General features: G+C 41.0%; 1 protein-coding gene and 1 long non-coding RNA gene across 6 annotated transcripts; one reads left to right on the forward strand and one right to left on the reverse strand.

Moving 5' to 3' along the window:
- Nucleotides 1–705: 705 nt before the first annotated feature.
- SEC61A2 (SEC61 translocon subunit alpha 2) lies at nucleotides 706–17,230 on the reverse strand. Of its 5 annotated transcripts, XM_051608459.1 has the most exons (13): nucleotides 17,161–17,230; nucleotides 15,788–15,855; nucleotides 14,902–14,955; nucleotides 11,867–11,932; nucleotides 9,827–9,905; nucleotides 6,751–6,882; nucleotides 6,494–6,603; nucleotides 6,184–6,337; nucleotides 5,084–5,244; nucleotides 3,143–3,340; nucleotides 2,757–2,948; nucleotides 2,536–2,612; nucleotides 706–1,797 (listed from the first exon to the last, which is right to left on the reverse strand). In XM_051608459.1, exons 1-13 carry the CDS (start codon nucleotides 17,165–17,167, stop codon nucleotides 1,611–1,613), a joined length of 1,485 nt encoding a protein of 494 aa, XP_051464419.1. In that variant the 5' UTR covers nucleotides 17,168–17,230; the 3' UTR covers nucleotides 706–1,610. The 5 variants fall into 5 exon arrangements, with proteins under 5 accessions (XP_051464419.1, XP_051464420.1, XP_051464423.1 ...); XM_051608460.1 differs by lacking the exon at nucleotides 14,902–14,955 and having other exon boundaries at nucleotides 17,161–17,195; XM_051608463.1 differs by lacking the exons at nucleotides 14,902–14,955; nucleotides 15,788–15,855; nucleotides 17,161–17,230 and adding an exon at nucleotides 15,649–15,736.
- Nucleotides 17,231–17,522: 292 nt separating this feature from the next.
- On the forward strand, nucleotides 17,523–18,540 carry LOC127388134 (uncharacterized). The gene is made up of 2 exons (XR_007890317.1): nucleotides 17,523–17,653; nucleotides 18,026–18,540. It is a non-coding gene; the product is annotated as an uncharacterized LOC127388134 (long non-coding RNA).
- Nucleotides 18,541–20,884: the final 2,344 nt, after the last annotated feature.

The raw sequence follows: 20,884 nt of genomic DNA on the forward strand, positions 1-20,884 counted from the left end.
GAACCTTGTATGATTTAGACCTGAATATATTGCTTCCTTCTCCTAGCCCAAATTAACCAAAAAGAGAAAACTCTTTGTTTGATCTAAGAAGATGCAAACTGACAAGGATGACAAGAACAAAGCATCCACAGGTGCAAGCCAGAGAAGTGTAGGACCCAGCTTACTTAACATGCCCTGAGACAGCACAGCCTTGCAGTTCTCCCTCCCCTAGGACACGTCCAGGAACCCCCACAGCCCTTAGTTCAGTCTCATCACTCCCAGGTGCATCTTGTGCTAAACAAACCTTCAGTGTATCTGCACACTAGTTAGGTAAACAACTACCACTGCTTTGAGGCTGGGATCTAGGAGCTGATAACAGCATATGCTGATATCAGAGTCTTGCCTCTGAAATAAATCTGCATAAACATGCATAATAAGGAAGACTTTCCTAGCTTGGAAATGAAGCAGAAAACATGCTTATGATTTTCTTACCTTCACAAACAACACAAAGTTACTTTCAAGTTAAGTATGAGAGAAGACAGAAGAGATCAAAATGTGAAATCCAAGGGAAGAAAGTCAAAAGCTGCTCGAAACTGATGAGAATTGTATTTTCAGACACAGATAAAAAAGGATCCTTCCCAACCTACCTCACTAACAAAGCATGTTATAAATTATCAAAACCTGCATATAAATGACATCTTGTGCAGATAAGACACAGAAGAGAGCTTAATTAAATAAGTTTATTGTCTAATGTTTATGGTTGTTACATGGCCACTGTAAAGTGCGACGACATAAATAAATTTTCAGCAGGAACTCCTCGTTCCCCCCCATCCCTTTTCCCTTCTATGAACACTGCTTTAGGACCAGGCCTTGTTCTTTAGACTCACAAAAGCAAAGTGGACATGACATTTCAGTGGCACAGTTTTCACAAGTACATGTTTAAACGAAACTACTGGGCTGACTTGCTGGCATGACAGCAGCTACCACGCTGTCTCACAGGAGGCCCAGAGCAAGAAACCAAAGTGCCCCAGGCCCAGCAAATCCACCACAGAACCAGTTCACAGGTGAGATGAGTATCAGTCTCTGGTTAAGTATTTGCTTGTCCACCCTTAGAGCTAAGAGAAAGGTGCCTGGGTGGAGGCACCACAAAGGAATAGCACTGATGGGGAAATGCAAGTTAAAAAAGTATAAAAAAATCAATGTAAAATACAGGCTACAAATAAATTTTGTCAAGAATACTGGCACGTTGCAATCTGAACTCAGATTTATTTTTTTTCTTCCTATTAAGATCAGGGAAATAAATTTAACATTTTAATGCTGTGTGCAAAAATCTCGACCAATATCAAACTGATACATGTTACCATCTCACTGTAGTGTTTGAACAGCAAGGTAGATGAATTGCTTTCCAGCATTACAGGCAACACTAGATAATACTTAAACAAGATCATGTAAACTTTATTCTTAAGGCAGCTGGTACTAATGCTGCTCACAGGCATTGCTCAATGCCCATTACAGTAATGGGACACCTAGCACTTTAAAACAAGTCAAAAGAAAATAGCATTATTGGACTAAATGATGCATGTTGTCAAAATACTTTCCCTTTCACAACAAACCATGAACCATTTGGACATCTAGAAAAATAATGCACCTACTCCTCCAACTTCAGCCTGTTCTTTTACAAATATTTCAAAATACTGATAAATAATAGTGACTGCAAGCAGAATGCCAGTGCCAGACCCAATGGCTCCTAGAAAGTCAGCCAATACTGAAAGGGCACCAATGCACAAACCACCAAATGCAGCTGCTGTAGGGATATACCTGTACCAAAGGAAAAGAAAAATATATATTCATAATCATGGTCTTCAAGGTCCTTTCCAACCCAAACCGTTCTATGATAATCGTGGACTTTCATCCAAGGATTCTAACAATACATTTACTGCTAAAACAACCAACTATAGAGTATTGAGCAACAAATTGAACGTTGCCCTGGCAGTGGCTCTTACTATCTTCCATATTTGTACAAAGTAGAAACTGAAATAAACATTCACTGACAGGAATGCTGTGTGAATAACTGGACCCTGGCAAAGCTCTTCAATTTAAAAGTACAACAGTGTTATATATATGTGCTATGTCACCTCCCCAGGACCAAGAATAACTGCTTTGACTTCAATATGTAGGGATAACTGCCTTTCAATATAGATCTGCAGGCTTTTCATCCTGCATAAAATACCACTTTTGTAGTGTCATCTTAGATGGGTAATGGTAAATGAAACACCTGTAAAAATCAAGGCATCGTCCTTCTACAAACACGGAAGAGATTCAACCCAAATTCCCTCATTATGCCACTTAAACAAAAGACACTACAGGTTAATCTCTCACCGACCACTATAAACGTCTGCATTACCAGAAAAGGCAACAGCTGCATGGAAGGAATCTTGACAGTGGCAATGGAAACATGTCTGGGATTCTTCCCAAGAGTATCTGCTCTAGTTGATGCCTCCCCAGCACTCTTAACCACCTGGGACAGCAGCAGTGTTGAAGTCAACCTTTCCTTACCTGTTAAGCTCATGAACCATTGAAGTATCCCTGTGGCCTCTCATCACCATTTGCTGTTCTTTGAGTTGCTTGGCAACCTGCAGAAAACATCATTATATGAAATTGCTGCAGTGTTACACAGTCACCTGATAATTAGTCAGTCATAACTGATCAGTTAGGAACTAGTCCTAAGTTACAGGCAGGGTTTGCAAACGTTTAGGCACATTTATCACAACACCTACATCTTTGGCTGATGAGCCAGACACCTCAATCCAAGTCTTTGAGAAGAATGCACAGGATCCCAACATAAATATTATATAAACTATGACATGGACAGGATCCTCAAATATTGCACCCATGGATTCTGGAGGGGACAAGTAGTAGCACAGGCCACCAACAGGGTAAGAGCGGGCAGGGCCACCACCACTGACATCCTATGAGAGGGGAAGAAAAAGGCAATCAGTTACTTCTCCTATCCTGCGTTTATTGAGGAATTCCTCTTCAATGTTTAAAACAGTTAACATTAAAAAGTAAGTATTCCAGTTTTCTGCTATGGTTAAATACCAAAGCTTCACAATAAATATATTCAAATTATTTTGTGCAGTTAAAAAAGTAGTAAGATACTTACTGCCCACTGTCCTAATAAGTTCACCAAGAAGTTGCCACTAAAGCGAACAGACAACATCTGGGATATAACATAGAGGTTTGAAACTAAGGCAGACTGCAGAATGATGGGAATGTTGGAGGTGTAGAAGAGCTTGATAGGATAGCTACTGTACTGCCCACGGTATCGTGCAGACTTGATAGGTAAATCAACACGAAATCCCTACGGGAAAGAACACAAATGCACCAAGTTTATTCCTGAGATAGCAGGTATTCCTACTATGCCTAAAAGCTCAGGGAGTTCTTCCTAGATAAACAAAGGAGTGCAAGGTCTAAGACAGTAAAACTCAAAGGCTTTCTGCTACAGTCTGGATTACAAATGTTAAGGACTTACAAGCGTTCCTGCTTGGTTGTACTACATGCCATTACTCTGGTTATGTACTACATAACCATTATCTCTCATAAGGAGGACATGGAGCTCCTGGAGTGAGTCCAGAGGAGGCCAGGAGGATGATCAGAAGGCTGGAGCACCTCTGCTATGGAGACAGGCTCATAAGAGTTGGGGCTGTTGAGCCTGGAGAAGTCTCTGGGCAGACCTCATAGCAGCCTTCCAGTACCTGAAGGGGCTACAGGAAAGCCGGGGAGGGGCTTTTGACAAGGGCTTGTAATGAGAGGACAAGGAGAAATAGGTTAAAACTGGAAGAGGAGAGATTCAGGTTAGATATTAGGAGGAAATTCTTTAGTGTGAGGGTGGTGAGACGGTGGAACAGGTTGCTCAAAGAAGTTATGGAAGCCCCCTCCCTAGAAGTGTTCAAGGCCAGGCTGGATGGGGCTCTGAGTTGCCTGATCTAGTGGAGGTGTCCCTGCCTATGCAGAGGGGTTGGAACTAGATGATCTAGGAAGATTATCTAGGAAATAATTCCTCACAGAGAGAGTGATTAGACATTGGAATGGACTTCCCGGGGAAGTGGTGGAGGCACTGTCCCTAGATGTGTTCAAGGAAAGTTTGGATGTGGCACTTAGTGCCATGATCTGGCTGATGTGGTGGTGTTAGTCATAGGCTGGACTCGATCTTAAAGGTCTTTTCCAGCCTTGGTGATTGTGTGATCTTCAAGATCCCTTTGAACCCAAACCATTCTATGATCTGCTAAATGAAATTCCCCTAAAATACACTTCATAGAATAGCATTTAATAAAAACCTTTACTGGCTTTTAACTAGCCTGTCAGTAGCAGACTTTTGGATAGTGAGCCCAGCCTTCTGTTTCCTGGGGCAGGCTGCCATCTGAGTAGATGCAAGAAAAGCCACATGGATTTGAAAACCAGATAATTCATTTTTTTGCCAGCACTCTGACTCAACAGCTTAAAAAAATGAACTAAAAAAATTCACATTTTAACAATATACACAAAAAAGATTAAAAAAATCACCACATGGATCTCCCTTAGTATCCATCTTGGTGAATACTTACATTTTTAAAGAAATAATAGCAAAGTATTTAAAGAAAACTAAGGAAATAGCACTAAGTTCTGCAATAATTGCATGACTTTTTCAAGAACAAATCTCTGTTGTGCACACCCCAAAGAAGCAAGGTCCTTTAGCTCTGTCCAAGGGTCTTTTAAGTAAACTATGAGTATCAAGCATTTGTCTGATACAAACACTGCAGTTACAGAACCCATTTTTAGTAAAAATACTCTCACAATGTGTTTGGCATTCAATGGAAGGTGAGCTTCCATCACTGTCTGAGTCCAAGTATATCTGGCTATAAAATTTCACAGCTGTACTGTCACAGAGGCATGTTACTGAAATAACAGTATTTAAATAAAAAAGTGTTTCTTACTCAGAGCTCAGATACTTCAGTGACACTAGTTTAACTTCTGCATTTTTTTCCCCCAGTGACTGCAGTGTCTAAGGTCCATGCCCTCCTACCTATGCAGCTGCAGACCTGCCCTGAGGGGCTTCTCATTTTACCTGAAAATATATGACCACAGCAAACACAAACACTGTAGCAATCAGATTCATCAGATTGGGCAGATTCTGTCTGTAAAAAGCCTCCCGCAAAGCCCGGACTTTGTCAGTTCGTGTAGCCAAAAGATGAAATAATGCAATCACAGCACCCTCAAATTCTGTACCTGCATCAAGCAAAGAAGTAAAAGAAATCTTAATCTGTCCATTAAAAATGTTTTGGTTTTTGTTTTTTAAATGGCATCTTCCTTTTTTAAATTTTAAAAACGACACATATTAAATCAGATAGAAAAGGACATGAATCCTACTACAACAAAGATGTAACAATACAGGTTTCTCTTTTAGCTAATAGAATGTGAAATAATCAACCAAAACATTACTCCTGCTTAAAAACAAAACAAAACAAAAGCAAGTGGCACACATACTCTTTTCTGGGGGCAGGAGGATGACTGAAAGGAAGAAATAACGAACAAGGAGAAAAACAGCTTTAGAAAAAGAGTAATAAAATGCAATAGAACTACTAAAAATCAACTGAAAATGAAAGCAAACTAAAAACATGGCTCAGGATTTCAAACGTACACATTAAACCAATTAACTTCTTGATGCAAACAGGCTGTATCTTAACTTGGTATTTCCAGGGTCTCAGGACAAGCAGATGTTGTCCAAGACTGGCTGAGGAATAATGAGATGGTAATCTCTGAAGAATCAAACTAGCTTAAAGTAATTTGAAGGCACCAACTATAAAAGTATCCTATAGCCCCCAGCAACAGTTGGATCATAAACAACTGCTCTGAACATGCAGAATTTCTTATCTTCTCTATTTCTATGGAGTAAATGATGCTAAACCAAGAATACTTCAGTTTGGAAATCCCAAAATCTTCAGTCAAGGGGCTTCAAGTCCCATTTTTAACTATTGCAAACCAGCAAAGGCAAACTTTAAGTTGTTCATCTTCACATAAGTCAGGCAACGTTTGCATCTTCAACATTATTGACTTTAGAAGCTAATCATCACACATTGAAACATTTTTTGTAATACCCATCTGATAGTTCATGTATAGTACACATCCACTGGAACAAGTTATAACAAATCATAATGGCACACCTACCTCTGCCAGTGTTGATGGTAGTGGGACTAAAAGCCTTCCAGACAATGGTTTCACAGATGTTGGTAGCAATAAACAGGGAAATGCCAGACCCCAAGCCATAACCTTTCTGTAGCAACTCATCTAACAGCAAGACAATCAAACCAGCAACAAACAGCTGTGGGAGAAGAAACAAAACTGAGCAGAATATAAAAGATGATGTTTTATAGCATTAAAAAATAAATAAATGGAAACCAGACACAGGAAGATTTGTCCTTCCTGCTACATTGCATCTGACCAGTCTCAGTTACACAAAAAATAGCTCATTACAAACCTGAATTATAATAAGAAGACAAATTCCAGCACCCATTTCAGCAGGATCTCCATACATTCCAGTCATAACATACACAATGGCTTGCCCAATGGTAATAATCATCCCAAATACTAAAACAAGAGAGAAAGCAAATCCTTTTAAAAAAATCTGCTGCAATCACCTATCAAAGAAACCTCACATCTAGTATCACTTAGGCAGTTTGCTTTATTCCCAAGAATAAAAACATGCTTATTCATTTTAATGGGAACGGTGCTTACGTTTCTGAGCTCCATTGAACAAGGCTCTGTCTTTTGGAGTATCACCAACTTCAATGATCTTTGCTCCAGCCAGCAGCTGCATGATCAAACCTGATGTCACAATGGGTGAGATACCTAATTCCATCAAAGTACCTAAACAGGAAGAAAAATTAATGCAACTGCCATTCAAGTATTTCTCTTAAAGAATTATACTCTGAGGATATTAGATTTGCTGAAAGCTTTCTGACCTATAAGGAACACTGTTCGTAACACTCCAAACATATATTGCAGCAGAGGTATGATCAAAACAAAGTCTGTTACCTCCTCAGAAAAGAAGACTGCTGTGTTAAAATCTGAAATTTTGAAGGCAGCATAAGAAACCTATGTAGCTTTTCACTCCAAATATTTTTTGGGAAACCATGCTAACCTTAAAGATCAATACATAATGAAGCTCAGCTTTTTGGCCTATCATATAAAGGAACCTTTCACTGGAAAGCCTCTTGTCCCTGATTGTTTACTCTGTCAGTTTTCAACTGTCACATTTTACAGAAGTTTCATTTTGAAGATCACCAGACAGGTGCTGCAGATCCACAGTGGCTGATAACACAACTCTCAGAAACAGTGACTCTAGCTAAGAGCACAGAGGTTTAGGTTCTTAACAAAACACACACATCATTAATGTGCTCTACTCTGCTGATCCACCTATTGGCAGTGTCACCAAGGTATCAGACTCCTCTAACACGGTGATTTAACTTCATAAAACCACTGTTGCAGCACAGAGGTGTATATTCCAGAAAACCTGCCTGCTTTTCCTTCCCAATCAGTTAATCTGGTGTAATAAGAATTAAGGCATCACTCCCTTTCCTTGCATCCTCTGACTGATGCACCTGCAACACCAGAACTACCACCTGACACTCAAATCTAGAAATGTTTTCAGCAAGGTCTTGTTATCAAGTACTGATACCTGCTTGAGCTGTACTGTAATGCAGTATGGGAGCAGAACTGAATGTACACCAAGGAATTTAACTCAGGAAAACAGCCCACTTCTTGCCTGTACAATACACTCTCCCATCTCAACACAAAAACATTCTTCCACATCATCATTTTGGAGCAACAGCATCATAAAGAGATTACTTTTTGAAATCCAAGTTGCCCTTCAGCTAATAACAGAAAATTTTCTCCCATTGGAAGATGCTGATAGCTTAAAAAAACTAACATTGAAAAACTGGATTAAAATGACGAAGCCAGAGCTACCAAGTGATCAAACTTTCCACATTTCCAAAGCTTGACCTTTAAAGAAAAAAAAAAGTTTGGGTAAGGACACATTCAGTTAAGCCAGATCAAACTACTTCATCACTATCTTTTACATGGTCACTCAAGGGACATAAATAATGCACATTTTTGTGATGTTAAGTCACAATATCCACCAGGGAAATCCAAAAGAGAACCAGCTTACAATTCTTTTCAATTCTGTACATTTAAGTGGAACTCAGCTTTCATGTATAGGACAGTGGTGTGTCACCATCAAATTACCAAGAAAATTATTAATAAAAAACTATTTAGGCACTGCAGACCTGTAAAGTCTCAACAAAAGCCAGTGACAGGGAAAGCATGATCTGTAAGGTCATATGGAAGATGAAAAGAAGTATTAACAGTAGAACCACAGCTGATCAGCCTCCAAGCTGATCTGTCCTCACATCCCACCTCTGAAGGGAACCCCTTCTCAGGGGAAGTATCATTCTGTATTTCCCTTTTCCCAGACATCAGTCATTTACTCAGAAACTGCTTCTGGCAACTTCTGTCAGTAATTTAGCCTTTGAGTGACATGTGCTGCCTAATAACACTATTAGCTGCTCCTTCTCTCTTACAGTATAAGGAGAAACTGACTATCCACATTTTTCCAGAGATGAAGACTTACAGGACATTTGGGATATGCACATTTTATAGCAAAGAAGCCTTATTTTTTTAGGATCTCTTCCTGTGGATTAATATCTACCCTAGATTCTCGCTGGTGCCTTCTCCTTAGTGATTTTAGTTCCCCTACACAGTGTGGCAGATGAGGATAGTGTGCAATATCCAATTTGTGGCACCTTGAAAATTTGTAGAGACATTTCTTCTGACATTTTCAACCAGTTCTTAAGCCATTAGGTCTTCCCTCTTATCCCACAATAGCTTAATTTCCTGAAGAGCCTTTAATAAGTGATCTGAATTTAACAAAGGGGTTTTGAGCACCCCCCCTATTGTCTGGAGTCTTCATTTCTGTCTAACTACCAGAGTCCTAATTTCAGTTCTAATTTTTAAAAATGTTAAGCATTATTGCACTATTATTTTTAAAATTTATTTTAGTGTTTTCCCTGCTACCAAAATGTAAAATGTGAAAGCATTACAATAATAGTAATTATTAGGTTATTTCATAGTTGCATCCTAGAGTCACACACTATTCAGCACCATGTTAAATATTACATCATCTCTCACAGAAATCTCTGCTTCCCCAACAGCAAGAAAACTAGGATGTCAGAAACTTCAGCCTTTCCCTCTGTCATGGTTTGGGCTTGGACAGAACCCGTTTTCCTTTTAGTAACTTCATTTTTCAGTTAAGTCTCTTTTAAGTGACTGCACTTTCTGAAATTAACAGCATGTTTTCCTGACTGTGTCTGCTTCTAGGACTGGCAACACTCCATGTTTATAGTTATTGCAGAGGTAACAGGAGTGGTTTGCAGAAAGGCTCTTGCTTGTACTTATTCCTATAGTAACCAAGGTCACTGCCAGGTTGTACTGAACTTCTTATGCACAAGAAACAAAAGGAAAGAAAAGGAGTCACACCTGCTACACTCCCCACCAGACAGGTGACCCCAAATTAACCAGATGAAGTATTCCATCCCACGTGGACCATACTCAGTATCAAGCTGAGGGATCATAAGGGTCAAGTTCTCTTCATCCACAGTTGGTGTCCCAGGAGGACTCAGTCTCTTCTTCTACCTTTGATTCTGATCATGTTTCAACATGACACCTGGGTTGTATGGAATGTTACAGGCAACTGCTTTTCTGCTGGTTTGTTAATACAGATATAAGTCAGAGGAAAGAATCATCTGCTCACCTCTGTTTGATGCCAGAATGACTCGCATCCAGTAGAAGGGATCTGCAGAATCTGATGACATGATTCCAAACAAAGGTATCTGCCGAAGTGCACAGTGGTATTAGATAGACAGAAGAAAGCTGCTTTAATCCACAAATCTTGAAATGTAATGATTCAATGTTACACTGTTCAATATCACTTATTCCAAGTTTTATTTCTAATTAAGTAAACCAGAGCATACAATAACAAGAGATCCTGACACCATCTATTTTAATGCTCCAACTGGATTATGACCTGGAGGACTAAACTACATAAACTAAGACCTTTCTACAGGAAAGAGAAACCCCCAGAAAGAAGAGTCAGTACATAAGCCAGATTACTGAAGTTGAAGATGTAAATGCCTGATATACATGCCTCTGCAGCACTACAATCCCCCAAAAGAATAGAGAAAGCATATAATATACAGGTTAACCACCACAAATCATTTACAGAATGGGGAAAAATATTAATGATCTCCCATTACTTATTTAACAAAAAATTTTTGCAGCAATTTTGAGTTTAAAAAGAAAAAGAGAGAAAACTGTAGTAAAACATTTTTGAGAAGACAAAGTAGTTTTGTTTTGTTGTTGTTTTTTTTTTAAACAGTTCTAAACAGAATTTATTTTCAGTACAAATTAAAGATACAGCATAAACGACAATGTAAGTATCTTCCTCCAGCAAGTTTAAATATTCAAATTCTCCAGCTGGGAATATATTTTAAAATATCAACTACAGAACTGTCAAAGTTAGCCAAATTTATTACAGAACCTCCAATATTCTGTAGGTCAATACTGATAATCAGAGAAACAGGCAATCTTATATAGATTAATTCCTGAAAAGTCTACCCTGAACTATCTGATTTCCTGATTCAACTATTAAAATATTTTGTATAGATTAAAAATCCTAATTATGCATATATCTATCAGCTAGGAAACACAGATAATCTACATGTTCTTCTAGCTCTAGTATCATTTCTGACTCTTCCTTCCAACATTACAGGTAGGGACAAGAGCTGGATTTTAGCCTTTCAACAGTCCTGCAGAGTTGTAAACAAAAAATATTATACTACTGCTCCAGAGTCTGGAATGGGTAAGCTAACAAATATAACCTAAAAAAGCCTGACTCTAAAGGTGTATGGTTCATTTGAAATCTCCTAAGAGGTCTACAATTTCTTTTATATATACATACATATATATGGATTCTTATTTTCTGCAAAATCTCCTAAGAGGTCTACAATTTCTTTTATATATACATACATATATATGGATTCTTATTTTCTGCAAAATCTCCTAAGAGGTCTACAATTTCTTTTATATATACATACATATACATGGATTCTTATTTTCTGCAAAATCTGAGTATTTTTTAAAAAATAAAACAAACTATCTCATTACAACCCAGGTACAGGCTCCAGGAACTCCTGCAACTGTGAGTAATAAAGATGATATAAACGTTTACAACGACCCGTGTTGCAGAGGGGGTGTAGCTAACATCTCTGCCAGTATATTCACAAAAAATCAAGCTCTAAATGTCAACTAAAAAAACCTCAGAAAAAATATTTTTCTGCAAACTTTACAACCCATCAGCTTGTTCATGATGAACCAAATAAAAACTGTCACTTTATTTCACTTTCAAACTTGTTGCTGCTAAAATGTAAACTTAGCTCTGAACTTAGGGTAAAGAATATGTTTGTTATATTGCTCAGTTTATTTAGAGCACTCATGGAATGAAAGCTTGACCCTCTACCCTGCAGCCAGTATCATCACTTCATGGGGCCTTTCATATGAAAAGAAAAAAACCCTACATATTTTAGACTAAATAGCATTAGTTTCTGAAAACATATACAACCAATAATAAAGACCATCTCAGAAAATGAGTTTTAACTGAACTTTAAACACTTAATCATAAAAATACCTAACTGAAACAGGTAGATGAAGCAAGAACTTCTCACACACTTTGAGCATTCTGTTCTCTAGGCAGAGAATGCACATTTTCTGAAACACAGCAAACATCAAAGCTCACCTGGCAGCATACTAAGAAAATGAAGAGCGTGATAGCCGTCCATAGCACCTTCTCTCTGAACTGGATCTACAGAACAGATGGTAGGGATTAATGCTTCCATTGTAGGTAGAATTTTCACTATACTCTCACATCAGTACTAAATCCTATCTCATTCAGCATTAAATGCAAAGCTATCCTATCTCACTCAGCATTAAATGTAAAGCTATTTAAACAGAAGCCATCGTTTCTTATTAGAATTTATTTTCAGTATGATTTCAGATTTGAGAGTGAGAGAGTCATGGGCTTCTATTTAATCAAAACTTACACAGACTCTGACAGCACAACTGACATTCAGTCAGCAGAATAAATCTTATCTAGAGTATATAATATAGTGGATATTTACAGAAAAGCAACACTATGGCTAAAAACATGGGCATACCAGAACAAACATGACAGATTAATGCACAAAAAAAACCCTCATCTTCAGTGCTTAGAGCTCTAGGCTTCAACAGATTGGAGGTACTGTCTTCTAAGGCTGGAAGTTATTAAACTAAAGTACTATTAAGTTTTTAAAGATAATTAACTGCTGTGAAGACAAGTGATAAAAACCAGAAGAACCACAATTCAAAATATTTAGAATTAAGCTATTCAAAGAGTGTCAGAGGAAGCTTAGATTCACCATTATGTTCACGGACAAAGACCACAAAATAGATTTTAAAGACTCTTTTCTTCTCCTCTCCAAAATATGCTTATTGACATAGATTATATATTACTTTAAAAAGAATGTCAGATCAACGATCATTAGTCACTAATACATTGAAGAGAATTCTGAGGCAACTGTGACTAGTGCCAGGTGCAAGAAGAGAAGAATCTCAAGGTTTAAGTTTGAACCAGAGGATGATTCAGAGTACAAGATAGAAAGAAATCCACTTGAAGAGACCAGAGAGAGCCAAGATACAGTGTTATGTTCAAGTTCCCACCTCTCCTCCATGGACTGTAAACATTGGAATAAATGTATTTACTGTAGGCAAAAGCACAGCAGCTACTAAGATGCAACATGAACTAACATCAAAGGTAGTTACAGCAGAAATACTAGCTTTCTGCCTCCAACCACTGCATTTGTCTGCAGAGGAGTAACCAGAAACAGGATTAGTGCCTGGTTTTATAGGGACTGAACACCCCCAAATGAGAAACTACAAAACGATGCAGCAGCACAAATTTCTCAAGCAGAAGAAAACCCAGAGTAGTCTGTATCTTTATAAACGAAATCATGCACCTACTTAGAAGCAAAATAATCCCAGTAATTTATTTACTGAGAGTGCCTCACTTTTTTTAAGAGGACAGATGCTAAAAATACTTACAGTAAGAAGTTAAAAAAAAGAAAAATAGAGACAGCAGCAAATAAATCCAAACAGTATCTTGTGTTAGATTTTATGCAGTGCTGACCCACTTTACCAAGTGCTGTTTGAATTCTACAATTCAGATTTATATACCAACTTCTAACTAGAAAAATGCTTAATCAAATGATCTCTGCAGCCCAACAGCTTCTCTGGCTCTCTGTAACTGCTGTGAATATGAGCATTAGAGAAATTCTGCATCACCCAAATCACAGTTATTCACAAAGAAAACAGTCTATGATTCAAAAAGACAAACAAAAAATTAAAAAAAAAAAAAAGGAGGCATCCAGATCCATATGCCAGGAACAGCAAAAAACAGACTGGTAACAAAATATTCCAACAAATTATAACAAGCACAGGGACAGCACATTTCATCATCTAATCAGATTCAACTGGACATTTTATTCCTTTGCTATTTTTCTTAAAACTTGTGAAAATGATAGGACTTCAGCATCATCCTCTTGGTGTTCTGAACAGTGTGTTCTACTTATAAAAATCTGTGCAGATGAGGGAAATATGAACCAATACTACCAACTACAAAAGCAGCAATTGCTTCTGTTAAACCAAGTTGGCCAAAAGAAAAAAGCAACACTCCCTACTGACAGAAAAAGGTCAATTACCTCATCAACAATAATGGCAAAATTATTCAATGACAGCCCAACTGAATTGAAACCATCTTCACTTAATAATCAATACAGGTTTAGGGAAAATAGATTTATTTTTCTATTTTGTTATTCTTATTTCTTGTCCTGGCCTTAACCAATCCACTAAAGCTGTTACTAATGATGTCTGACAGTGACAGCCTGTCAGAAAACAATAAATGACAAAGAATTACAGTTATGTAGGATGACCCAGCTCACTTGATAAATTACACACAAGCAAGGAACATAACTTAAAATGGTCTAACGGCTGTTCAGTCTAGCAAAGATGTTCCAAATCATACTTTCACTGCAAATTTGTACCAAGCTGGCAACTGGCAGTCATTGCCTAGACAGTGACCTAGATAGTAATAAAGACAAAGTGACCCAAATAGAAAGGACAGGAATCTTGGCACCTCTCTGGGCATCCTTCATCTGCTGATGGAGGACATGGACAGATCAAGCACCTCTTCCTCTCTGGCAAACAGAAAGGGAGGAGGGGAAAAAACCAAACCCCAAAGGTAACATCACAACTGTCAATGAGCTTTACAGAAACATCAACATCTGTAGATTTGCCTTAGCTTCCTCTTCCCATCCACTTCACTAGACAAAAATGGAATGGATGTAACCAGGTTATCACAGATATGCCATAAATCAGGACCAGGAGACTGCACTAAGGTTCACCACTGCAGAAATAAAGATGGGTACCTCCCACCCAGACCTGGTGTGTCCAAACCTTGGCACAGGGTCTGGCTCTGGAGATTCGTGCTCTAAAGATGCCTTTGTCTGACCTAAACAATTTGTCTGTAAACCTGTCCCAAGAGGGAAAGAGACTGGAAAGCAAGGAAAGACAGAGAGAGTAAAGAGCCAGGGGGTAAACCCCAATATTTTAAGTAATCAATTCCAGAGTAGAATAATCAGCAGATTTTACTGTATCTTCTTAATTCAATCCATCAGGCTCAGCTATGGTTACTGGCACAAACCTCTCTGCATCCAGTCCTAACCTTCGGCACTCTCTCACCAACATAAGAGGATTCTCTCGGATGGTCTCATGTTCCCAGCTATGTATTTCCTTCTAAGAATATAAAAACCAACATTTAGCTCTCAAGGAAATTTTCATGCCAGTCATGACAATGAATACGGGGTAAATTTGTTACTACTTAGAACCTTTTTCACCTAGGCAAATATGTGCTCGCTTGGGTTTTGGAAGTATCTTTACATTCCAGTGGATTGTTGTTTTTTTTACCAGGCAGGTTTCTTTCTGATCTGCAGAAAATAACTTATTTTCACCTAGAAAATATGCCAAGAAATAAGGAGCTGCTAGGGCTGGGGGAACAGAGAGATGAGCCATCAGTTAACTCAGTTCACTGATTTCAGAACAAAGAAAAGTGTCACATCCAGTAGGTGAACAGAGAGCAATCACCTCAACTATGTCACAGATCCCACTTCATTCAGGCTGTGGGACCAGAAAATATTTTGAGGGAAAGGAAGAACTTAATTTGTGGTTCCTGAAATACAGCACAAGCCTTTTCAAAGCAATATGGAAATCAGCTCAAAGCTCAGAATGGTGACCAGTACTCAAAGCCAACAGGGAAATCCACAAGGAAAAAATGCTTGAAAACTCTGTTCGAGTATAACAGATCAAATCATATGGAGCTAAAACTAAATAAATTTAGTCTAGGGATAAGCCTTTTTTTTTTTAAATAGTATAATAACCAAATGGAGCAGTTTATCTGTTAAAGAATTTACCATCACGGTCATCTTTTACCTTAACATGGATTCCCCCTCCTCCAAAGATTATGTCCTACTTTAAGGCCCAATGTATTCATACTGGAGCATGGACTTGAATAGCACAATATTCTCTTATCTGTGAACCAATAAAAGTAAGAATATCACGTGGCACTCACTTTTCTTTCTGGTTTCTGGATTTCAGGTAACACTGCACAGAATGGCTTAATAACTTCTAAAAATTTTACTGTTCCAGAAAAACAAACACACACACACACAAAAAAAACAAAAAGAAAAAAAAAAGAAAAACATGTTAACAAACCCTTACGAATTTATAGCTTCATACAACTTCTTTAACTTCTAGGGGAAGAAATACAGTGTAAGTAACTTTGTAAGTGAATCATTTCATCAATACACACCCTAACTCCATGTCAGAAAACTAATGTCCTCCTCTTAAAACAGCTGAAAACAGGCCAAAAATGTTAAAAAATAATTCTTGTTCTAATCAGATCTGGCCCATCCTTTTTTCCACAGCTGGAATCACTTCAGATGAGAAGAGGCACTGCATGTATATATCACCAGAAGTGAACTAAATTGTATTCCACCTAAAAATAAATGACCTAGTATCAGTCTGTGCTAGTTAAACACAGAAGCAAAGGACATGGAGATAAAAAGGTATCCATGTAGAGATTACTATCTTGCATTTAATAGAAGCATTTAACTGAGAAAAAGAATTAAGTCTATAAAATATATTTAGCTATCTCAATTTAAATCACTGCAACACTCTGATCAGAACTTTGAGGAATTTTATTTTAACTTTTGATACATCTCTCTTCACAGTTTCTTTTTTAAAAGCACATTAAAGCAGAACAGTTTGAGCTCTTCTTCTAGAAAACAAAAAAATACACATACATCATTCCAGAGCACACATGCTTGGTGTGTAACTTGTTCTCCAAAACTCAGACATTATTCCCAGCCCCAAAACATGTGGGTAGCCACAGAAAATCAGTATTAGTGGCTCTTCAAAGAAAATACATTTATCACACTGCAAGCCGAGCTAAGTAACATTTCTGGTCGAAATGCCACGTTTACTTTTGCACTTTGCTGGTGACATATTCCTCCTTTATTTACTCCAGGACCTCAGCCCGCTCACCAGAAGGCGCAGCCCCCACGTCCAACCCCAAGCCCAGGGGGAAACCCACCAAAAACCACCCACCAAAAACCACCCGCCACAACGCGACGCGCAAGCGGCGACGCGTCTCACGCTCTACCCCGCAGCAGCAGGGAAACCTCCTCAGCCGCACAGTTCCCCGCTGCTGCTGCTGCTGCTGCTGCTGCTGCTGCCGCCTCTCCGGCCTCCCCGGCGCGGCCACCTCAGCCACGTCCTCCTCCCCTCAGACAGCCGGGCAGACAGCGACCGCGCTCCCCAGGACCGCTGCCCCGCGTCTCGGGGAGGCTCCCCAGGCCGCCCCCCGCCCCCCAGCCCGCTCCCCAGGCCGCCCCAGCCCCCCAGGCCGCCCCCCGGCCGCCCCACCCCGCCCCCCGCACTCACTGCCCATGGCGGGGCCTCCCGCCTCGGCCGCGCTCCCCGCCGCTCCCGCCGCCGCCCGCCGTCACGTGACGCCGGCCCCGAGGCCCCACCCCCTCGCGCTCAGGCATCGCCCGGGACGACTATCCCTGCCCCTCAAGGGAACGGCGCTAAAGCGGGGAGGCAAAGTCATCTCGCCCCCGCCGCTCACGCTTCACCGAGCGCTCCTCCCCTCCTGCCTCAGAGGCGAGGGGAAGCGGATCCGGCCCTGGGGAGGCTGAACCGCCGGTACAGGGCGCATCAGGCGGACAGCGGACAGCCAGAAGGGCGAAGGACCCGCTGGCGGCCGCGCTCCCAGCGTGCCCTGCGCGCCGCGAGGGGCGGGAACGGGGGCGGCGGGGCCTGGTCTGCCCGGAGCGCCCGGGCCCTTCATCCCGGCCTTCGGGCAGGAAAATCAGCCCCCCGCCCTCCGCATCGCAGCCCTGCTCGCCTCTTCTTAGTTCTGCGGGGGTTTTGAGTAGGTCCTCCTGAATTTGATACCCTGGTACCGCTTGGGAAAGGGGTTCGGTCCTGGTGTGTTTTACCAGCGCGCACCGAGGGGCAGGGGAGGGCGTGAGAATGTCACGGGTGATCGGAGGAAAAAAAAAAAAAAAACCACAGGTCTGGGTGAAGTGAACGCGGCAACGAAGTCTTGGCTGGGAATGGGTATCACCAAAGCGGCCGTCACAGCTGTTCAGAGCTCCCAGTGACAACGGGCAGCGCTCTGTAAACTTGTCAGAAATTAATGAAGGATTTAGATAAAATAATTTAGACTACTCTTTCTGGGTAACTCGATGTGGGAGACTGTTCTTTTCGTCCCCACGTAAGTCTAAACAAAATGCCTTTTAAGCCAGCGAAGGCCTCTCCTGATTATCCCCAGCTACCGGACTAGAACAGACTTGCTTCTCCAGGACAGCGGAACCCAAAACAACAGATGTGGCCCGGGACAGAAAGGATGGGCGACAAGCCACCCTGTGCCCCTGGCAGTCACCGCCCTAACGTGGAGCTCACGGACGCTCATTGACACTGACTGGACCGGTGGGTCAGGGGGTACAAAAGGTGGCGAGGGCAGCAGGTGGGCCCTTCCCTCCTCCCTGAGGCCCGTTCGGACGCTTTCTGCCTGGGACACCCCCCCCACACACACACACCGACCTCTTAAGACGGACTGGCGTCGGGTTTCCTTCCCTCCTCCCTTTGGTCCTTAATCCTCTCCCTTAAAAGCACCTTTGCATTGCCTCCCTAAAGGACACTTTCTCACTACATACGTATTGACATCCCGGGTAGCCATTCACACCTGCATTGTCCCTAAACATCATCCCTCGGTTTGTGTTAACCCTTAATAAACCGATTAGTTTGTGGCGCAAACCTTGGTTTTTAGAGGCAATTTCTGAGCGTGGTGGAGTGGGGGGGCTTTCTAGCTACCCCCCTGAAACACGGTCCCGCGGTGGCCGTTCCCCCGTGAGAGGCAGCGCCGCGTGTGACCCTCGGGCTCATTCACCGGGTAGCTCCCCCCCCCCCGGTACCGGCTTGCGACACTCATGCATACAGGCTTGTGTTCTTCCTCTTTGTGGCTTAAGTTTTCAAATTCTTTTTTGCAAAGTGTGATGGATTTAGCATTCTTCCTCAACCTTGAATCTGTATATAGGACTTTATTATGCATTTCCTGAGAAGGAATCCTCTTAACAAAGACCTAACTGCAGTATCTTTAAAGGATTTTATTCAATAGCCTCCCTCATCTGAAATGATGAAATCCATTCACCACAAGAAATTCAACATTCCAGGGCTGTTCATTCTCAGGAAAAGGGGTTTAAACCCAGAAGAGGCTACTGCCCAGGGACCATGGCAAGAAATCCTCGGAAACCTCAGAGCAGAAATTTAAATGGGAATTATGTCTTTGTAAGTGAAGCTATTCAGAGTGCATAAGAAGTCGTGAAGTTTGCTGGAGCAAACATGATTTCCTGTCACTGTGATGGATGTGCTAAAGAAGTCATGTGAAACAGACTGCAGAACAGATCACAGAAGTTACTTCTGGGCCATATAGAGTTAATGAATGAATGGGGTAATTAATTAGGGTAAAAGAGGAAAGGATGCTTTAGAGCTGCTTTTGGGAGCCATTTCCCCAGGTGACTGTGCATCCTGCCTGTGAGATGTGCTTCCCCCCCTACCAGGATTTTCTGTCTGGAAAGACTGGATTTGGTTAAACCTACGTCTGTTCAAAAATGTCTTTGGCTCACAGTGGATTTGGTTTATTGAAGCATGTTCCCTCAGATAACTTTGACAGGAGTGAAAATGCTGGGAAAAATGCTGTGGTGATGAGAGAGCTGCTGTGGGGTAGCAGGAGGGAAATCAACACTGGGGTCTGCCTGGGCAGCTTTTACCTCCCTCTACCATCTGACTTCATTATTCTCCTGCTTAACCTCACTGTTCTGGTCATTTATCCTTTGCTTCCTGATAATCAGCAATTTCTTTCTTTCCCCAGATGACAACTGTGCTGAAACCTTTCCAGCTAGGAGCTGGGTCCTGAATGCTGGGGTACAGAGCATGTGGCTACTGAAACTTCTCTGCTGTTGGGAGTGGAGATGAAAGGGCTTTTTTTCCCCTGCATTTCTTCCAAACACCCTTAAGGTCACACAAGCAGCAGTCAGAGGGCAGCAGTGTGACTGAGTCTTTAGGGAGCCCTACCAGTTGCCTTGTGGAGCTCCAGCTGACATGTAACCAGTCCTCTAAATGGACACAGAGCTCCCACATACTGTGGAGGGAAGAACTGCTCTTGGTGGAAGGAGAAGGTTTGAGGAGAAGCCCCCAGCAGAAGCAGTGAGGAGAAGGGGAACTCCTTGCTTGTATGGGCTAAAGCTGAACACGTTTTAATCACTGTCCTCTCCTGCTCATGTTGTCTTGTTGCTGGTGCATTTGGGGAACTTCTTCAAAGGGCTTGAATACCTGTCCCTGTTTGAGCTGCTTCAGAAACCCTGGCTGATGATCTTTCTGTTCTGTCATTTGCTGCTCTTCATTTCATTGATTTCTTCTATAGCCTGTTTGGTGAACACATCTTTTCAAGATAAAGTCTGCAATACTTATGCTGCAAAGAAGAGTTGTTTTGCTCAAGAACCTCCCAACAGGCCTCAAGCTGAGGATCTCCCCCAGTGAAAAAACAAAACCAAAAAACCATGATGTTTGGTTGTTTTGTTTGTTTGGGTTTTTTTGCTGCAGCAGATTTTGTTTCTTTTAGAACCTTCAACCTCCCAATTCTCCAGTCTCTTGCCCGTACAGCCTCTGGTGTATTTGAAAGAGGCTTCACTTGCCTTTCAGCAAGTTGTCCCCCAAACTCTTTACAGCCTGCCTTACTGCATTTATTTACTTTTTTTGTTTGTTTGTTTAGTTTGCCACAGTCTGGACTCTTTTCTGTTGCTCTCTTTTGGTTACAACTTCAGCTTTCTTCCAGCACGAGCAAGATTTTGTGTGGGAACTAAGCACCACTGAAGGAAGATACTGAGAAGTGAGCCCTCAAAAACAGGCCACAGTCATGAGAACTGGTGAACAACCACAGCAGCCTGGGACTGGAAAAGAGAAGTTTTCTTAAATGCACTTCCCTTTGGCTTTACTAGTGAGAAGTTACACATTCCTTGTCAACACAGAAGACTAAACCAATGGACCAATTTAACAGTACAATCTCAATCAGCAATCCAGAAGAAGGACACTGAAAATAATT

The sequence above is a fragment of the Apus apus genome, chromosome 1 (assembly GCF_020740795.1).
Source record: "Apus apus isolate bApuApu2 chromosome 1, bApuApu2.pri.cur, whole genome shotgun sequence".
NCBI classification, from domain to species: domain Eukaryota; kingdom Metazoa; phylum Chordata; class Aves; order Apodiformes; family Apodidae; genus Apus; species Apus apus.

What these genes read in the sequence shown, in the direction of transcription:
- SEC61A2 (XM_051608459.1), bottom strand. An exon ending in GTTCAATGGAGCTCAGAAAC is followed by an intron (nt 6,604 to 6,750) that starts GTAAGCACCGTT and finishes CTCTTGTTTTAG; the next exon opens with TATTTGGGATGATTATTACC. An exon ending in CTGTGGTCATATATTTTCAG is followed by an intron (nt 3,341 to 5,083) that starts GTAAAATGAGAA and finishes TCTTTCCCGTAG; the next exon opens with GGATTTCGTGTTGATTTACC.